We start from the raw sequence: 20,090 nt of genomic DNA, 5'->3' as shown, positions 1-20,090 counted from the left end.
GTGAGAGACTGCATTTAAGGATTTTTCAATGATAAATATCGAACAAGTTTTCCACTTTGTATGGCTAAATATCGTGATGATTTCAGCATGATTTTGGAAAGCGTTCGAATCGGTTCGTTCAAAAGTCACGCGTTTAACCAGCAATGGTTGATTAAGAAATGATGGACCTTACTGTATAAAATCCGATGAAATTCGTCAATTTCGCTCGATTGCTTAATTTGCCAAGAAAAATTCAACAGAATGTTAGCAACTAAACTTATGAGACTTCCTGTACACACCCTACGACTTTCCAGACTTTAAGAATCTAAACGATGTATCGAGTCTGGCTGGGAATAACGATGAGATCAGACGGAAAAGAAAAGTTTCGCGCGGTAAAATAGCAAACGCTAGGCTGCATTCGTTCCGATGGAACAAATTAACGAGCGTTTCTTGTCGCTTTCGAAAGCACACGCGGCCTTTCAGTCGCATTAAGCCCGCCAGACGCCGTTAGTTCCGGCTGAAACACGTTGGAAAACACCTTCTAGTCGATTTTTTTCGCGCGCCGACGGCACACGGCATTTCACGACGCAGAAATTTCCAACTAGCGCGACACGTTATCGCCGCGCGGTTCTCCGAGAATTCCCGCACATTTTCCCTTGGTTAGTCTTTGAACTCCACGGTGAACGTCGCTCATGTACAGTGAACTTTTATCGACACACCTATACGCACACTTTGTCACATAATAATACCCAGTTTGATTTAATGTATCCTTTGTTCTTTAAAAAATTACTACTTTTGGTATTTAGTGCTGTCGCGTTTCACGTACCTTATCTTTGTCATTACGTTGAGTTCAATGATTCTTTGTTACCGTGGTTATCGTTATCTTGACCCCTAATCAAAATTGTTACATATACAGTAGATTAAAAAAATATTGGCACATATCCTTATCCTCTAATAAAGCTTGAAACGTCAGCCTCTACGCTTTTAGAGTATCAAATTTTTATAATCATATGAAACTACCGATCATAAATGATACAATTAATTAGCATATAGATGTTATAATAAATAGCGTGCCAATACTTTTTGTAACCACGGTATAAGAATTTCCGTCAGGTATTTTTACTACTGGCTTCTCGCAAAAGTTCGCGAATCTAAACCTAAATATATAATCCATTTTATATTAAAAAAACAACGAGAATAGCCTCGTTACACGTTTTCCTGTCATCTTCAAATGAAACATTACGCTAACGCAACTTTGCTTCTTAATGGATCGATATTACAGGTCTGTGCATCGCGTATTCAATTTTATACTTTATCGTATGATCTTTGATTAGTTTTTCTTGCGCGCAAACTTTATTTGCGAGCCTGGAAGCCGTTAGGCACAACGTCAGATTTGTTGGCGCCGCGCCAGTGTATGAATTCTTGCGAACATGTATCAGCAGATCGCTCTTTTCCCATTCAGTCGACGCGCAAGCATTAAGTCCGGGGTCGACCATGTTCAAACAACAACCGGGTAAATCCCTCGGATGCCTAAGCGTGTTTTGACGCGCATACCGCGGATAACTACACAAAGAACGCTGGAAAATGGAACAGCTTTGTTATTTTAATTTTTCGAGAGAAGAACGCGGCCGACTCTTGAGAAAATTCTGAAACTCTTGCGATCGTGAGAAACATGTTGTACTTGATACTTACTTCCCTCTACGCATCTCATATAACGTGGTATTTGTAGAATGAATAGAATTTGCAATTCAATTTCCATCGAGTCTAACAGCGAGCGATAAGCGGAGAACTAAAAGCGAAGATATAAATCTGCCGTGGCTTTCGATTGACATCGTCCAAGTGGATATAAACGAACACATTAATCTGAATTCTTTTGGACTATTACATTTTCATCGCTTTTGTCCGTCATCGGCACGTACCACACCCTTTTCTAACTATTGTCTCAAGTACCATTATACAACTATAGAGGTACACTTTATAGCTCACATAAATTAATCCCTCGAGTTATCCAGCGACCAAAGCACAACTGAAAATAATGCCAATCACAAGCTCGAGTCAACAACGGCCACAGCCGTAGGATTCAATTAATGTAGCCTAACTAAAAGTCTGGAAGTAGCCTCTAACGTTACAAGAATCGGACAATACGACTATAAATTCCGTTAGCGACCATTCAGAGGAACTTCTAGCCGTACGGTAACCTCTAACACGCGTGACCGACGGTAGAGTGCGTGAAAAGTGGACAAGTCGGGGCCAAACGATCGATTCCCACGTAGCACACGCCAACCGTTTACGATCGAATTGCAACGAAAACGAAATCGGTCTCGCGATACGTGCATGGCGGGCAATTACGCTTGTTCTGCCCACGTGACGCGAACGCGTTGCGTTTAGCCGGTTGATTTAGTGGCCGTTTAATCCATTTAGAGATGGAAAACGCAAGTGGAACTGGAAGCGAGACGGTTTTTGCTCCGGTGTCATGCTAATACGATTTACGAGTGGCGAGTCGCCAGCGGAAGAGAGTTATCAAGGCGACGTTCAAACCGTCGTTTCCTCGCGCATGTACACTGGTTAAGGCTTTATGCGAGGGATTTCTTGTTTTCTATCTTTTTCTTTTTTTTTTTTTTTTGTAAAATTATGGGGCCACATGCGACGACGATACATCGGTGCGCTTTGAAACGCACGTAACGTGCGTTGGTTAGAGGACACTTTGACGAAGGTTGGGAATTTTTGTTTTCCGATTGTCGAACGTGTATGCGTTTTAGCGTGGATTTGGCAAGGTTACAGAGTGAGAAAATTATGGGAACGGGACTCCATGTGAAACGACCGTAGACGAGATTTTCGATTTTGTACGCGACGGCGAATTTCATTTTGTCATATAGAAAATCTCTTTCGTGGAATAGAGAATTCCCTTTGTGGGAAGAGATGACTTGTTGCGGGGTTTGTGGGAAAGGAATGTGATTTTGTGAGAGCCACCGATAAACGATGAATTATGGAACGTGAATTACACGCGTTTCTTTCGCCTTTCAACGCCGGAATACGAATAAACCACTCTCTTATTCCTGATCTCGTGATATTCACGGTCAGCGGGGAGCAACGCCATAAATACACTCCGATAGACCTAAGGGCGCGAGTTATTTTCATAGTCTGGGAATATTACAGTCGCGTCACCTTTTTAAAAATACGAGTTCGTTTCCTAAGCTGACTTGCGACTCTGGAATCCCACGGGTTGAAACAGACAGCGCTTTGTCTATAAAATCATCGATAAAGACATAGTCCGCTAGCAATTGGCCGTATATTGGACTACTTTTATAGTTACTTAAAAACAATATAAAATATTGTGGTTAATATTCTACATCGAAAATTATATCGAAATGAAAGGAATCTTTTATTATTATAGAAGAAAGTAAGCAATTTCTTTTACTAATAAAAGCAATTCTTCGAAAGTTCCTTTCGAAATAACTATACTATATATGATAAATCTTGATTAATTCCTTTTGATTAATTTTTATTAATTGCCTGAAGGCAAAAACTGCTTTTAAAATCATTTTTATGATATCTATATACATATTTTGCAATCTCTTGGTACAGCTTCGAACAAAAGTCCGCAGAGTTGAAAATTATGTCGCGGGACGTTTCGAAAGACGAATTATCATCAGAAAGCTAAATCACAGCATTCTATACCAAATAACGAGATACAAAAGACCACTCACCATTTCGTCCAGGCTCTTCAGATCATTGGTGACGATCTGCGGCTGGGGTCCATAAATGAGACACGGTTCCTCCTGTTGCATATCAGCGTAGTCGTCGTCGCTCTCCTCGTTTCCATTATTTCCATGAGCTCCGTTCGCCGCTTTATTCTCCGCTGCGATCTCTCGATCGATTTGTCTCTCCATTTGTACCAACATTGGCGCCAGCATACCAAATTTCGCGCCCCGCCTGGCGACCTCCAATAGACAGAGAATCACATGTCGTTCGTTCTTGCGCATAATCAGGTCATCGGTCTCGAATAACAGACACTCGATGATACCGAGGCTGTTGCGGCACCAGCCGATAAAGTTGGACACGTTGTCACGGGCGAAGAAGGTGCCGGCCTTCGCGTTCGGCAGGAAGGCCACGTCGCTCAGCTGGCTCATCGGTAACGCCAACGACGAGGTCATCGATCGTGTCATCGAGATTTTGCGCGCTTGACGCCGCGCCACGTACTCGGCCGCCGACTTGCGTACGTTGTTCGCGTGCTGCAAACAGAAGATAAAACGGTACTGGTTAGAGGCGCGTGAGGAAGCAACAAACGTACTGGATGATACTGGTTCGAAGAATCGCGATGGTTTTGACTTGAATTTTTCTGTGTTTCACATAATTTGGCTTGGTTTGCCTTGGTTTGCCTTGGTTTGGTTTGGTTTGGTTTGGTTTGATTCAATGGAATTGGCAAATGTGATACTCCAATGAGCCGGAAGAGATTGGATATTTGTATATTTGAGTGTATTGTATTTAAGAAAGAAGCGAACATACCGACTTGATTAGTCGTGATGGTTCGAGTTGAATTTTTGTGTTTGATTTGGTTTAGTTTGGATTGCTTTGGTTTAATGAATCAGTAAATGTGATACTCTAATGAATGTAGTTTGGTTTGATGTCGTTTGGTACAGTGAGAATGACGAATTTGTCGCTTCGATGAGTCAATGAATGTTAAGTCAAATCTTCGTACGTTTATCTGTGTTTAACTTGATTTGATTTTGTTTGACAACCGCCAAAATAGTGGTTATCACGCGTCAGTAAATCTAGACGAATTGTTTTCTTTGGTTCGTTGATCCCATTTATATGAAGATACTTGACCATCGATCACTGAAAGCATTGAAACTAATTCAATTAATTGTACAGACTCGATGCTCGATTTCACGAGGAAAATAATCTGCAAACATAATTCTATGATTCGTAACAGTTATTTAAAATTCATTCCACTATATCAAATCCAAATTAAACTCAAATTATCTGTCTCGGTTGCACAAACAATGATAGAGTTGGCTCGCACCTATCTCATTCTCCTTCCTACTGACTTCTAGAGCCACACGACTGGCATTCACCGGTAGGAACGCGGCCCGTTCGCTGCCGCTCATTTAAACAGTCAAACAGACACCGGCGATAACATCTTAACACCCGTGAAACTAATTGTTCCATTAATAACAGCGCGCACCTTTCTTCTCTGCCGCGATTAACATTCACGCGAGCGATAAATATTGTACAAGGCACCGAGGAATCTTCAACTTCTGCACGATGTAGCGTCCATGTATTCATAAGACGTATACGATTTTATCATCGACTATGAGCTGCTTAAGTAACCGGCTGATAATTGGATATCGAGATGATGTAAATGAGCTTACGTCTAATAACAGGTTTTGCTGCGTGGTCTATCGTTTAATATCGAGTAGTGCGCCTGTTACAATCAGACGACCTGTTATATACGCCCTTTTCTCTATTTTTCATTTCTCTATGTTAATTAAAAATGAAACGACTTATCAAGACGTAAAATCACGAATCATTAGACCGCTCGATACAACACCAACTTCCATTCGAATTTTAATCTGAATCTCAACTTCCATTTAAATTTAGAGTCAATTCTCGTTGTAACAACGGAATTGCTCATAATTCTCAAACCCTGCCTGTAGCAAGGCTTCCAGTATACTTTGTTAATTTCCTGTTAATCAATCATCGATCCAACCATTTCCCGATCCTTTCTTATCAGCCTGGCGCGTCAGTCGCATGTCTAAAGAAAGAAATCGCGTTTCAAAGTCTCTCGTTCAGCGGGAAACAATGATCGCCCTTATTCTCAGTGCTATAACTATCGATACGAAGAACTCGCTAGACACAGCGAGCACTGAATTCTTTATGATTGAATTGCCGATGCACAAAGGATCGTGCTGACAAAAGATCTAAAGTGGAATTAAATTTCAATGGAAATAGAAACGAAATTTCGATACTCGAATATTCTCGTTTAAATTCGAAATTCGTCAAAGAATACACGCAAGAAATACTTGAAATAAAATAAATACTTGAAATAATACTTGAAATAAAATAAAACTATCAAACGAAATTACATTAACGTTCGATGTAAATCAAATTCATAGCAGTGAAACCAAGTCAAGTGCGTGAAATATTTGAAATATGAGTCAAACGAAAGATTTGCGTTATCAATTCAAATATCATCCTCCCCTCTTGTGATCATAGTCCATTTCAGTGCACGAGCGTCGCCTGTTCTATCTTCAATCTCTATCAACTTCGAGTTGGCTTAATAAAACAAATGAAAAAAAGAAGAAATATTCGCTAGAAAGGTCAACAGTGGCCAGAAAATATCCAGTATCGCTAGAGATTTCCATTAATGTATCGACTACAAGTAACTTTATACTCGGTCTACAATGAAACGAAACTTCTATCGACAGATGTGGTTTCCACCGCAACAGAAGGTACACTCGGTATTATTCGTCTTATTTCTATCGAGAGGCAAAAGAAAGAAAGGAATAGATCGCGGTACGATAGTGAGTTAATTAATCGTAGCTTGCGAAATTTTTGCGAAATATCTTGCGATATTTTTGGACGCGTCGATTCTTTTTGCTTTTTATTCTCGAGCGTTGTCTGTTTGCCTAATTCCGAGGGCTCACGAGGTCAATGTTACGCGGATTAATGCCTTCTCATCTCACTTTCACCGTACCACATGCTCGCTGTTCGCGATTTTAAAGCTACCAATTCTGGCATGTAATTTAGTAAACTAAATTTCATTTATACGAGAAAATTTCTCTAACCAGAGTTAAATCGATTTTTCAGAGGTCAAGTTCGATTTTGAATAGAACATTAAAATTCGGAGAGACGAAACTGTGAAATAAAATTTCGCTTAACTCGTCAATGAGAATTTCAATTTCCTTACGAAAGATTGATTATCTTAAGCATAATCTTTCTTCTTTAAATATTTCTTTCGCTTCTCGTTTAAGAAAAGAAGGGAACGATTTGCGAAGAAGTTTTTTCAAGAAAAATATTAGAAATATAATGATATTCACGTGTGCACTTTCTATGTTTTATCGACGATAAAAAACAATTTTAGGTTTCATTTTGTTAAAAAGTTTCCTTTTAAAAATACTCCTTTTATAATATTTATCAAGAAGTTTCTTCGAGAAAAGATATTACAAATATAATAATATTCATACACTTCGCTGTTTTATTTAACGACAAGAGACGATTTCACCTACGTTAAGAAATTCTGAAAATGAGATTGATTTCCTAAATGTTGTCTAATGTTTCGAGGAATAAAATAAAATAAGATCGAATTTCTGAGAACAGAAGCGACCTATCAAGTTGGTAGTTATGCAATTAGAGCATTTCAAAACTCAATTACACAGAAGCGATCGTTTTCTATTGAGTAAACTTCTCGTACCATTCATACCGCGTATCTGCCGGCACCGTCGTTGTTAATCCGACTACAGGCGACTTGATAAAGCAGTTAAAGAGGTCAACTGGCAGACGCTGATCGATTGTTCCGTAATTCTTCATTTCCTGCCACGATACGCTACCATGAATTTCAATAATTCCCGACGGTAGCATAGAACCCAAGTCTAACAGCCTTTCTTCGAACCAATTTAAGAATCCTCTTTGTTTTCTAGTCTTACGTAGATATTCCAGTCTTGTTCAGTTCGCTCAAAGAACAAATATTTCTTCTTTTTCTAAGATAATTGCTAGCATTCCTTTTGTTAAAAGATTTCTGTTCAAATCATCGGAACTTGAGAAAGTTGACAAATTCTGCTGTACTTTAGATACAGTTTTCGAAGATGAAACATATTTTGGAAATTCGAGGGATTAATTCAATGTACCGAATTTCGTACAATTTTAGAGAGTGAAATTGAAGTTTGAAAAATTTGTAGAAGACTGAATTCCGAGTACTAAGTTCGTCAAAATGCCAAAAACTAAATTTAAAAAGAGAAATTTTTTTAATGGATATATGAATTCAAAGCTTCGAATTTTTGTCATAGTTCAGAGATGAATTCAGTGTTACGAAATTCTCAGGAATTTCAAAGATTGAAACGTATCTTATAATTAATCGTATTGAAACATAATTATCGTTATTACCAAATGGATTATGACGATTTTAATACATAAATTCGATTAATGTACATAGGATTTCTAGTCTTCATCGTTAATGGTATTCCTAAATAAATTGTATTGACGTCAGACGAGGTTCGGAGCGCGTCACATTACCAAAACCAAAGTCAAACATCCGCGAAATGCTAGAGACGGGGCGATAGAAGCGACGGCTAACTGGAAATCGGAATAGGACATAACTGTTTCTCGAATTAATTTCCGAATGTTCATCTGAACAGCAAATTTCCGAAATCGGCGACGTAGAATCGATCTGTGACCCAGTCGCTCCGTTCTTCGTGTCGAAAGCAACCCAATTTCACTGTAGAAACTTGCACAAACAATTTCCAAACATTTCATCGTAGTCGAGAAATTACAAAATATAGCAATTTCAAGTATCGCGCAACCTACTTCAAATTTGCTCAAATTTTATTCTTTAAAATATGTCTAAAAAATATATTTTTCTTTTAAATGCGCAACTTATTCGGTGCAAACGTTTCAGTTCGTGAAGAGTTACAATTCAATTTAAACGAAGACAACATTTTTCATGCTATTTAACTGTAACCACAATCGTCAATTAAAAAATTCTCGACCGAACGATAAAACCAATCAATTTCGACTAGTATGGAGCGTGACAAAAACGATTGTGCCCACTCTTGTCGCATTCGCAGGATTTCCAGACGCGAAGGCGAACGAAACAACGGCTGGTTAGGCCGTTGACACGTTCGCCTAATCTCTATATTATCCCCGGGGAGGTATCGAGCCGGGACGGCCGACCGGATGCTGTTACATAGAATTTTTACGAGTGTTGAACGGCTCCAGCCGTGGAACCGCTCGCATACCATCGCCTTATGGGCTCCACGTGCGCGCCACTACTAGATACGAACCCTTCCAACGTCTACAACGATCCAGTTGCCCTAAATTCTTCAATATGCATCGATTAATTTTCTCAATCGTCATAATTATATTATAAAATGTGGATGACCAAATTCTTCAGTTTTAGAAAACTAAAAAAGAGTAAATTGAAAGATTCGAATTTTTCAAGATGTCGAAGAATGAACTTTATTATCTTGATCAACCAATCTAACTACAAAGGTCTTCAATTAAATCTATCAACATAACCGTATAACCGTAAGTCTCCAAGAGACTTAAAAGGACTCGGGTATAGACACAAACGTCATACTAGCAGAGTGTTCGAAGTATCAATTATATAAGACTGTACGTAAAATATGTGGAATGTCATTGGAATACAGTGAGATTCAAAAGCGAGTATATACCTTTCAAAAATAAAATTCGTGGAATATTGACCTATCTACAGATTCTTATTTACGTCTTTTTACCATTTAATTTGCATTCCTACATGGCAACTTTCTCAAATTTTTTCAATTTACCATATGAATATCTTTTAGATTTAAGTGAATTTAATATGAAGTGAGTAATGGAACAATTTTATGAATTAATTTTATTTTTGAATAATGAATAAATTCTGTATTTAATTTAGTAACAGTGCCGTATAGATAGATGGGTATTTGTAATCCCATTTCCCCATGGGGTCATAGAATAGACTTGGTTTACAATGTTCTTTATAGACACTCGTCCCTCCACACTGTACCCACATCGTCCCACATCTCATCTGTAGCGTTATATACTTAAGCTTTATTTATTACCTATTCACCCTCGTAATATATAGATTATTTAGAAAACGATTGAAATTAATATTTACATTCTTGCGTAAACAAGCCATATATTTAACAAAATTTCATTCTTACCCGACTGTCTACACAGTGGCCGTAAAAAAGAGCCCATAAAATAAAGGGTTATAATACTCGCTAAGAGGAACCAGAAATGTTCAAGCAACGTACGTACGAAAGTGAATCCTTTCCATGTAAAATCGACTTTTATTCTTTATTAGCGTCTTTATTAGCGTGGTTCTCTTCGCATCACGTTGAACGTCGAGTTTACAACCTCGAACTAATACAAATAAAAGGTACCATTCGTTTACCATGTTCGCTCGAATTCGCGATAACGCCACTGAAAAATAACAGTCGATTTTACATCGAAAGAATTGCTTCCAGATTCCACGTTGATCAGACCATTCTCTGCTACTCTGGGCAAGTACTATTGGGTTGGCAACTAAGCGATTGCGGATTTTGTCATTAGGTGATAATCACTTAATTGTCAACACAATATGATACCTTTAAGTTATGGACCTTTTTCTACGACCACGCTATTGTGACAACAACCATACCCAAATCCACGTCATTTCACATTACCTGACAATGAACCTTCAGGCTTTGACCTTACCTTCGCACATGGCCCAACACCAAATTTCCCCCATTACATAGGACACTTAGGATCCTCTCCTTGCCCCTCAACTCCCACAAACTCAACATATAAAAACTGCGAGCATTCGACCACGAGATTAGTCTTCGATACAGTCTTGGCCGCGACTTGGACAATTATTTCAATACTTGAATATTAATTTTTAATATGAAATACAAAAGAACAATCAAGTTAAGCTATTGCTCAGCTCTCCCTTTTTTTATCACGAATTTTTCGTGACACTATATGCAACAATTTTCGAATAAATGTCTTGCCTTCGATATCTGTACTCGCTTTCCACTATCGTTGTATCTGAAAACGTGACAAGGGGTTGTGAAAATGAGAGTCACTGGTTCGTAGGAGAGGAAGAGTAGCGTGCAAGAGAGTAGAAAAGGAGAGAAACGCCACATATGGTAATATAACCGAGCAGATGAGAGTTTGACGGCAGGATGTCACATTATGTGGCCTTTGACCCCCTCCCCCCTTCTTCTACTCATGTTCTGACATGGTATCGTCTGGGCCGCGCCGACGGTGTGGGCAAACGCGCTTAATGAAAATGGCTGGTACACATTCAACATCGTAAATTAGAGCGGAGCCTCGCGAGAGACGCGCAACGTACGATCGCAGGGGAGAGAAGCGCGCGCGGCATCGTTAACCGTAATGCCACGGAGAAAAGCGTAACGCGCCGCGGTTTCGTTTATTTGCTCGTCGCAAACACGAACGCTGTCGCTGCGAAGAGGAAGCGACCTCTCTCGACCCCGTACCGATCGTCCGATCTTCCTCTTTTCGTTCGTCTTTGAATTTTGTTCTCGTTTTCCTTCTATTGGGTTATTTATGGTCTCTTGTCTTCTTTTATGTTCATCAATCGTCTTTCATCTTTCTGTCTTTTCTCCTTCGTTCTATAGTCAACAGGTTTTACGGTAATCCTCGTTTGTAAATAATGATCGATTTCTAGGAAACTGTAAAATATTTTTCGCGTGGATATTTCAAGGTAACCTTCGTTAATCAAGTTATCAAGTATAGGCTCGTAATCTAATTACGAAATTAGTTGGATGATTTTTGAGTCCTGGTCGAAACATTGTAAAACAATCGGTAATTCCTAATTGCAAAGTTGTTGAATAATTTTCAATCCCGGAAAAGTCTCTCGATTATATTCGCTTCTTTCTTCGACCCGTTGATACGGATTTTCCTCTCCCGTTTTTCCATCGATCTTGCTCGTTTGTATTACTCGCGCAGATCAATAGCTCATACGAAGAAATGATACAAAATGAAAAGGAAATTTAGTTTGTTATAGGATAAATCGAATAGTGAATCAATATCAGACTTATATCTAAAAAAAAAAAAAAAAAAAAGAGACGAGTAAGGAAAAACAAGCTTTCTAACCAATTAATAATAAACTTGGTAATAAATAATGTCAAAAATTCTAATGACGAAGAATCTTAAGAAAAAAGGAACATAGCCTAAAGATGAGGAAAACACTAATCGATTTCGAGGCAACTATACTTCAAAAAAGTCTCGATTCGCGTATCCCTCCTACTCAAAGACGATAAATATTGGAACTTTCACGTTGCATACTGTAATTTGTGGCTGACACTCGTGTCGTGAATCATCTGCATGGTTTTTTCGCGTGTCACGGAAGTCGACGAGAAGAACCTCTTCCGTTTTTGTCGTTGTTAGCGCGCACGAGAAATAACTGGTCGCACAATGGCCAACTTTAATTGGTAGTTTTTATGCATGGGAAAAGGAGAGTCGGAAAAGCAAGCATTCCTGTAAAGTAGACGAGTCTATGGGTGAAAATAGGAAACACCGTGCCCCTTAAGAATAGAAAACATCCGCTTTTTAACTCGTTCTACCGTTACAAGATTTTCCCTGGCCCGTTGTAGAAACTACAAGCTATTCTTTCACGGTCGAAAGCCGTGCTTATTATATGGCAGGCTCGTTATTTGCGTTTTGGAGCGAATCCTCTCCGCCAACTTCCATTTTCCTTTCACTTCGACCCGGAATTAGGAATTTCGATGCAAAATTCTTCGACTCGAGATTAATTACGTTTTGATCGTTTCCGGCCCGGTTGCGTCTCTCTAACGTCAGGCAATATCTCGATCTTCGATAAAATATGAAGAGATTGTTATCGATGTACGTCATTTTTTCGTCCAATTTTACGTTAAATATTTTCTTGACTCGTTGAAAAATGTCTATGTTTGCCGAGGTAAGAGCAGGATTGAAACATAAAAATTCGAGTATCGCAACGGGATTGGGAATTGGATGCACAAGTGGTTAATCGCTACTGTGAAATTAGTACAGTAGTCTGCGAAAGTATTCAAACACTTACAGAAGTTTTTAATAGATACATTATCAGTGTTGCTCGTGGCACACTTTGAAATCAGCCCTATGTGGAGACTCCTATCTTGATAAGATAAATAAATATATATCGTATATTATATATTAAAAAATCAAAGAAAAGATTCTTCAAAATGAATCTCCACGCACATTTCTCTGTTTATCTTTCTCCATTGAAAAAATATGGAATATAGCAATTACTAATCAATTTTATTGAATAACAGGAACTCGATCGATCTAATCGCTAACAACAATCGGTTACGATACATAATCGCTTAACACCCGTAGTTTCTCCCATATCTAAAAACGCGTATCTTCCAATGATTCATCTATTATAGTATTGTTAAAAGTACTTTATATCGAAAGCAATCAAGCTTAATCTTAACACTCATCATCGATCTATCGTAAAACTTTTAAAAATAATTTCTATGAAGAGCCATCTAACCTAGATAATTCTAGCTTGCGTGCAATTTTCCACGATAATAACAGAATTTAATGAACGAGACAAACGTAATCGAAACTGTAGAGAGACAGCTAGAACATGTGCAATTGCTGCGCAATTTTCTATGACTGGTATATCGTCGCGCGCACCTATGCATACGCAGCTGGTACACGTGTGGACTTAATTTTTTAAACATAATTATCTCGTCACGCTTATCCAACAAGAGGTCACGATACACTATCTCCAATAAATATGTAGCCATTAATTACGTTACGGATTATTTTGCGCAGCCAATTGTACGCTCAATTACTTAATAGCCAGCTGATGTGGATTACTCCGCGACGGCCGGTACACTGTGGGAAAACTGCCTTCAACCAGTCGAACACCGCAATACATTACGGAGAAACCAATACCCATTGGTAAATAGATATTTATGACGCGATACCGACCGACTGCCAACAAGTTTGATTCATCTCGACGAGCCGAACGCGTTCCAAGAACCGCCGCGTTCGAGAGTTAATTGAGTTAGCGTCCAGTCGTGATAGGTGAGGTTAGGCGAGGTTAGGTTAGGTTAGCTTAGGTTAGGTTAGGTTTGTAGATATCGTTGGTGGTTTGATCGATGATACAGAAGAGTTTGAAATGTGAATTCCACGTTACAAGAAGGGAGAATTGCTTTGTAGAAAAGAAATACATTTAGAGTGTTCTATATGGTTGAGGTTAGGTTTGCACGTATCATTGATGGTTTGATCGATAGTCAGAAGATCTTGATATTGTATTCGAATTTGAATTCATACGATTATGGGATAGTCTGGTGAAAAAGGAATAACTTTCAAGTTCGTTGTATGATTGAGATTAGGTTTGCAGGTGTCTTCTATAAAAATTACAGATAAAGAGATCAGCAAATGACTGTACCAGTGGATGGTGAGATAAATGGGACAAACAGGTTTTCTATATGATTGAATTTAACTATGCAGATATCGTACGGTGGTTTGATTAATAATGAGAATTTAACGTATCTGTATTTTGATTCGTACAAATGTGATATAATCTGGTAAGAATGAAATAAATTGATGGTTTTCTAGTTGTTGTCTAAGTTTCCTAGATGAGATTAGGATGGTAGAAACGGTTGATGATCCACTAACTAGATAAAGTGGAACTGCTTAAGAATAGGAGAAACGGTTTCTATTCGAGCAAATTTCGCGTATGCAAGTGTCTCGTTTCGCTTTCGTGCAAATGCCACCAGCACTTTGCACCGAATAAAGCACACTTTCCATCGGCTAATCCGTCTCGACGGGCGTTTGAAGCGAAGCGTTTCAACGATTCAAATGTCCCGTCACAAGAGCATTGTGAATTATGTGGCACGACACCGACGCGACGTTTCGGTGACACTCGCTATTTGGTTTAATCTCGAGATAACAGGGCTTTGCGTTAGATATCGCGTTGTACAAATTGGCGTCCAAAGGACTTTGTGACCGCTGGAAATCCGATTTCAATAGCTAAATTTGTAGCGGAGGATTTTATATCGAAATTAAAGTTAGAAAGATGCGTAGTGCAGGAGATAGTTGAGAAACTTGACTATTCGACAATTTTGAATTGAAACAATTGGAAATCGTGAAGTTGAAAAATCAGAATTGCGAAAAATTTACTAATTGCAACGTTTCTTCGAAATATCGCGCTGAAAAAATTGATAAGCAGACAATTTTCTATTTGATAATTCGAAAATTGAAAAAATCATTGCAAATTGGAAAATTTAGGAATGTTGTCAATTGAAGAGGTCAAAAAACAATCAACTGATGTAGGTGTCAGCTTTCAGAAATTGATAATATTGGCAATTCGAGCATTTGTCAACTACAGAAATCCGGACCTGGGAACACTACCAATTAAGGGAATTAGGAATGAGGTAAATTATCAATTAAGGTAACGAGAAACGAGATGGAATTGCCAATTGAGGAAATTGAATGTTGACAAAACTAGAAATTGTACGGATTACGAACTGAGAAATTAAATTCTCTAGCATTCGAGAGAAAATTAATTTCTATTTCTGTATCACAAGTGTACATTTATTTTTACACCAGATATAGAACGGAATTCAAAAAAATATTATTTTTACAGATGATAGATTCAGTTTCGATTTCACTATCGTATTATTACATCCAACTGGGTCTCGATCAATTGCAAAAAGTTGCACGCCAATATACTTGCCATAGATCACGGTGATTAATCTTAATTACCGAAGCATAACGGAGATTGATAACAAACAACCGGTGAAAGATCAAACGCGGCAATATGTCTGCCGGCCAATTGCTTCTTGTATTAATTAACATTCCTCTTCCTATATCACGGCATATCTATCTCATTATTCCATAAACCCATCCACTAAAAATAATAACCGATAACGATAAGCTTTTCATACTACTACTCGTAAAGTTAGTAAAAATATACGAAACGATTTACAATAGGACAACCTAAACCCTGTATAAATAAAGTACAAAATCTGTATTTTTATCAATGTTTTTATCACTTTCTACTTTTCGACAAATTTATTTCTGAAAACGCGTAAAAGCTAACGTAAACCTTCAATAGTAACCATCATTCAACGTAAAGAAGATTATCAAACTTATCAAAAATATGATCCTCCGGAGAATACATCTAACGTAAGAAATTATAGCAAACCTTTATTTCAATTCCCTTTATTTCAATTTCCAAAGACAGGAAAGGAGATAATAAAAAAAAAATAAGACACAAAAGATTTAATAGGAAGAATTGTAAAGTAGCAGGACCTTTCGTTAGGCTGTCTACGTTTCCTGGAATCGTGTTTCTACTTCAGTTACCCTTCGCGAGGGTGGGAAATAGAGGCAAAACGATTTGTTGTCGGCTGGTCTAGCCGAATTTTTCTCCTTTTTCTCGGGGAATACCAGAAATAAACAGTCAGTCGTCCTTTCATCCGGCCTTTTTCACGTCTAAATATAACGATTCCTCCCCCGAGATGCAACACGGCGCATAGGGCTGCGCTGGAAAAACAATCGACCAAAATAGAATGTCGAGCGACCATGGTGATGCTGGAGCACGACTGTCTAGGACCTTTTGGGATTTACATATCTTTAGTTGTCTTTTAATCCAGTTCCAAGTCGAATTCCTCTGACTAATCCACTGGATAATAGGTACAAGGTCTTCTCAGTTGATTTTGAACTGGTAATGACATTTCAGGGTCTTTCGCAAGGGTCATAAGTCTTTTAGAACGTCGTGTAAAATTTTTTAGGATTGGAAAAGTAAGATGTCATATCCGGAGTAGAGAATTATCATCTCTTAGATCTTTTCCTCGAGTGTTTTACTTCATTTTGGTGTTTCTTTATTTTTCTCATTTTTTTAAGGCAATCGTGGAGAGTTCGAAAAGTACCGGTAGCTTTAAATTATTTATTTGGAGATTTTTGAGAATCTTAAGATCAGATTCTTAGAATAATTGCAAAGACAGGAGAAGAAATACTCGGTGTAAGGAAACGAAAATATATAAAGGCTATAATATCATTTGGATAATTTTCAATTTCAAGAAACAGTTCAATTCCGAGACGTGAATACTTAAATAAATTATCACGATATTAAAATCATAAAAGCTGGAGTATATTGTGAAATTCTATAGGCCGACAAAACCATTCGAATAACATTAAAAAGACAATGTTGTGAAAAAGTATCGCTTGAATATTTCTATAAAATACTTTACATCGCGACAAAAAAATATAGATGAGAAGTAAAAGATTTAAATAAATTACCACAATAATAAAATTACGCAATAAAATCATCCATATCACGTAAATCTTATAAACCACAAAGCCATAATTTCAAGAAGCCGTTTCCAAAAATTTCACCGTGAACAAATACCAATTTTAATAAATTATCATCAAACTAAAATAATAATGCATACTAATAAATATACGTAAAAAGATACTTTATTCCAAAAAAAGAGAAGAAAAGTAAGAATTTGAATAAATCATCATAATAATAAAATTATAATCGTATATATCGCACGAATTTTATAAGAAATTTTATAAACGAAGCTGTAATTTCAAAAAAGGCGTGAAAAAATAAAAAGATCAGAAGTAAAATTACGAATGCACGCATACGTTATGCAAATGATGCAGATATAACATCGTAACATATATTTCATTGTGCACGCGCTATGCACAAGATATCAAGCTCAGTATATCACAACTACAGAGTTGCATAAGTATGTAAATGTGTCTGTTAATGAACGCTATTGATAAACTAGAATGAAGGGTTGATAAAAGTTAGCAGAAAAGATAGTCTTTCGATTAGATTCGTTCTTGCTGGCTGCAAAAATAGATTGGCCTTCCGAAAAGGATAATCAGTTGGCAAGGACGACTGGCTGAATATCTTTTTGTATGCAAATGCATGTAAAATGGCCTAGAGTCGTAGATACAGCGGTGTACGTGGAAAACAAGAGATCCTGGGGCAGATAGGGAAACACGCGTGTCAGAATGCGGGTCGCGAACGATCACGTGTCCTTATTACGCGATTCCTGTGGCAGTTTCACGTCGTGGAATTTCTTATTCGCCGTTCTTTCCCACACGAACGAACTGGATCAAATTTTGATAAAACCGGTCAGAGGATATTTCGCCTATCAAGCGGTCTCGAAATGTGGGTTTGTAGATTACGGGGTTGAACGAGCGAATTTTTATCCGCTGTTTTAGATTTTAGATTATTTCAGGCCAATGGTTTTTTAAATCTTAATCATTTTAAATCGCTAGAGATAAAATCGTAGAGGAATTTATGATATGGCAACTAAGTGATTGCGGATTTTGGCATTAGGTGATATTGACAAAATCCGCAATCACTTAGTTGCTAACTCAATAATTCCTATGAGATTGTAGCTCGCGATCCTTAATTGCATTAATCGATCACTGGTCTAAATCAATTTCTGATGCTTTTCGGTATCTTTTTAGGTATTAGGTAATTGGGCTAAGAATAATCCCAAATCCAAGAGGGTGAAAAGTTTCATTAAAGAAAAACATGTAATTTAAAAAAAAGAAGACACTTGACATAAAGTTAGTCGTAACAAAAATAAGTTCAAACTAAACAAAATAAAGATATTCGCCCTAAAAATATATACAAGGCATCCCGAATTCTGTTTTTGCAAACAATAGAAAGATTTTGTATGTTCGACCATGTTTTCGAGTTACGATAAATAATTCTATCGAAGGATGGATAGTTGAACTAATCTCACATACTTATTTACAAACATAATCCAATATTTGGATGTTTGAAGTTGAATCTTGTGTCCTGCCCCTGCAAACACTTCCAGTCGATGATAAAACGTCTGGGTTTGTGTTCATAGGACATGTCTGAATAATTATATGAACTTTTTATTATATAAGTTCTATTATTAAGAACATAAAGTTTCTTAAGTTGTTTTCATACGTAGAATCCAGTCGACCAAGTGAATCATCGTTGCTGCGAGACACTCTGTATATAATAAACTTTAAAAGAAGATACTTGACCTAATATGAATTCCAATAAAAATAATCCCAAGGAAAGAGGAAAGAGATGTCATCAAGAAGCTACATACACAATTACTCGATATTAAAAAATGACGCTCGACCTAAAAATAATTCTTGGTCGAGCAATAATCCCGAAATAGCTTCCAGCAAATAAACGACACGATTTAAGACGACAGTGATTTATCGGACAACTTCGTCCAAAACGAAGCAACATATATCCTCGGTGATTAGCCTGTTGCCTCTAAGCGTGACACAATTAATTTGCATGATTCGCGCGTCGATCGGGTAAGGACAAGCGTCGTTTAATCCCAATTACGGCGTCGGTTCGAGTTTCTGCCAACTGCTAATTAGTAAAAAATCATCTTCGTCCAGGAAAGCGATTCTTGGAAATTGAAAAAGGGGGACATGCCGCGTTACGCGAGTCGAGACCTCGATGGAGCTGCCGTAAATTCTAATTCACTGTGAAAGAAGGAAGACAAGGAAAGCAGATGTCGACAATTGCGCTTGATTAATCCAATGCCTGGCCATTCTCTCTTGGAAGAGTCTTAATGAAACGGCTTCCTATTTTACCAACAGACGTCCTTATTACCGATTTACCAACTTTCCTTCGAGGTATGTCTCGTGTACGTGCTGTTTATTGCGATAGAAATGATTAAATCGAAATTGACTCGATAATAAAGTTTCGAGTTAAGTGAGCTTGAATAGTTGGCGATTGCCTCCTTTCAGAACTGACAGAGATTAGCGGGATTCGTGAAAAGAAAGATGACTAAAAATAAATTAAATATAATTAAAAGTTCAATTCAATTAATTATAAACCTCGTTCATGGAACGAGGATAACAAGTCTTTTGACGTCTAAAGTATTAAGATTTTTCATCGAAAAAATTGGAATTAACGAAGATTACAAATCGTAAAGAATGAAAATTGAAGTCTTAGTAGGTACGTCAAGAGCTATTGAAAATTCCAAGGAATCTTATACTGATTAGAAGAGGTAATGATAGAGTAGAATAAGTTGAGTAAATAAGCAATCGTTTGATTCAGCAACGATAGTGAGACAGCTGGTATATAAACACGGCAGATATAGTACAAGAACGGCGGTATGAAAGCAATTGTAAGCTAAATCCATTTCTATATAAGCTGGCGAGGCTGGCATTAAATAAATAAATAAGTAAATGTAGATTACGAGAATTAAAAATCTTTTACGATCTGGTACTCTTGCCGGCCAATATCTCAGATTTTTTTCAACCACCCTTCGCGAAAGCTGCGCGCAGACACGCAACACCCACGAACACCTGCACTTTTCACGCAACCAAGCGCAGTTCACCTAAAGCTTGGCCCACGATCGTCCACCGCAGATCGCCATAGGTTGCGGCTTGTGGACTTGTGG

The 20,090-nt window shown here is 37.8% G+C and overlaps 1 protein-coding gene across 2 annotated transcripts in view; it reads right to left on the bottom strand.

Moving 5' to 3' along the window:
* Positions 1-20,090, bottom strand: part of LOC100740651 (GAS2-like protein pickled eggs) — an 88,886-nt gene that overhangs the window by 42,377 nt on the left and 26,419 nt on the right. For both annotated transcript variants that reach the window (XM_003488025.4, XM_012383519.3), the window contains exon 3: positions 3,687-4,211. In XM_003488025.4, the coding sequence (XP_003488073.1) occupies positions 3,687-4,211 (525 nt within the window). The remainder of the gene's footprint in view (positions 1-3,686; positions 4,212-20,090) is intronic.

The sequence above is a fragment of the Bombus impatiens genome, unplaced genomic scaffold (genome assembly GCF_000188095.3).
Source record: "Bombus impatiens unplaced genomic scaffold, BIMP_2.2 scf_0217, whole genome shotgun sequence".
Taxonomy (NCBI): Eukaryota; Metazoa; Arthropoda; class Insecta; order Hymenoptera; family Apidae; genus Bombus; species Bombus impatiens.
Note: the sequence above shows the minus strand (reverse complement) of the source record. Positions and strands in the feature narration are given on the sequence as shown.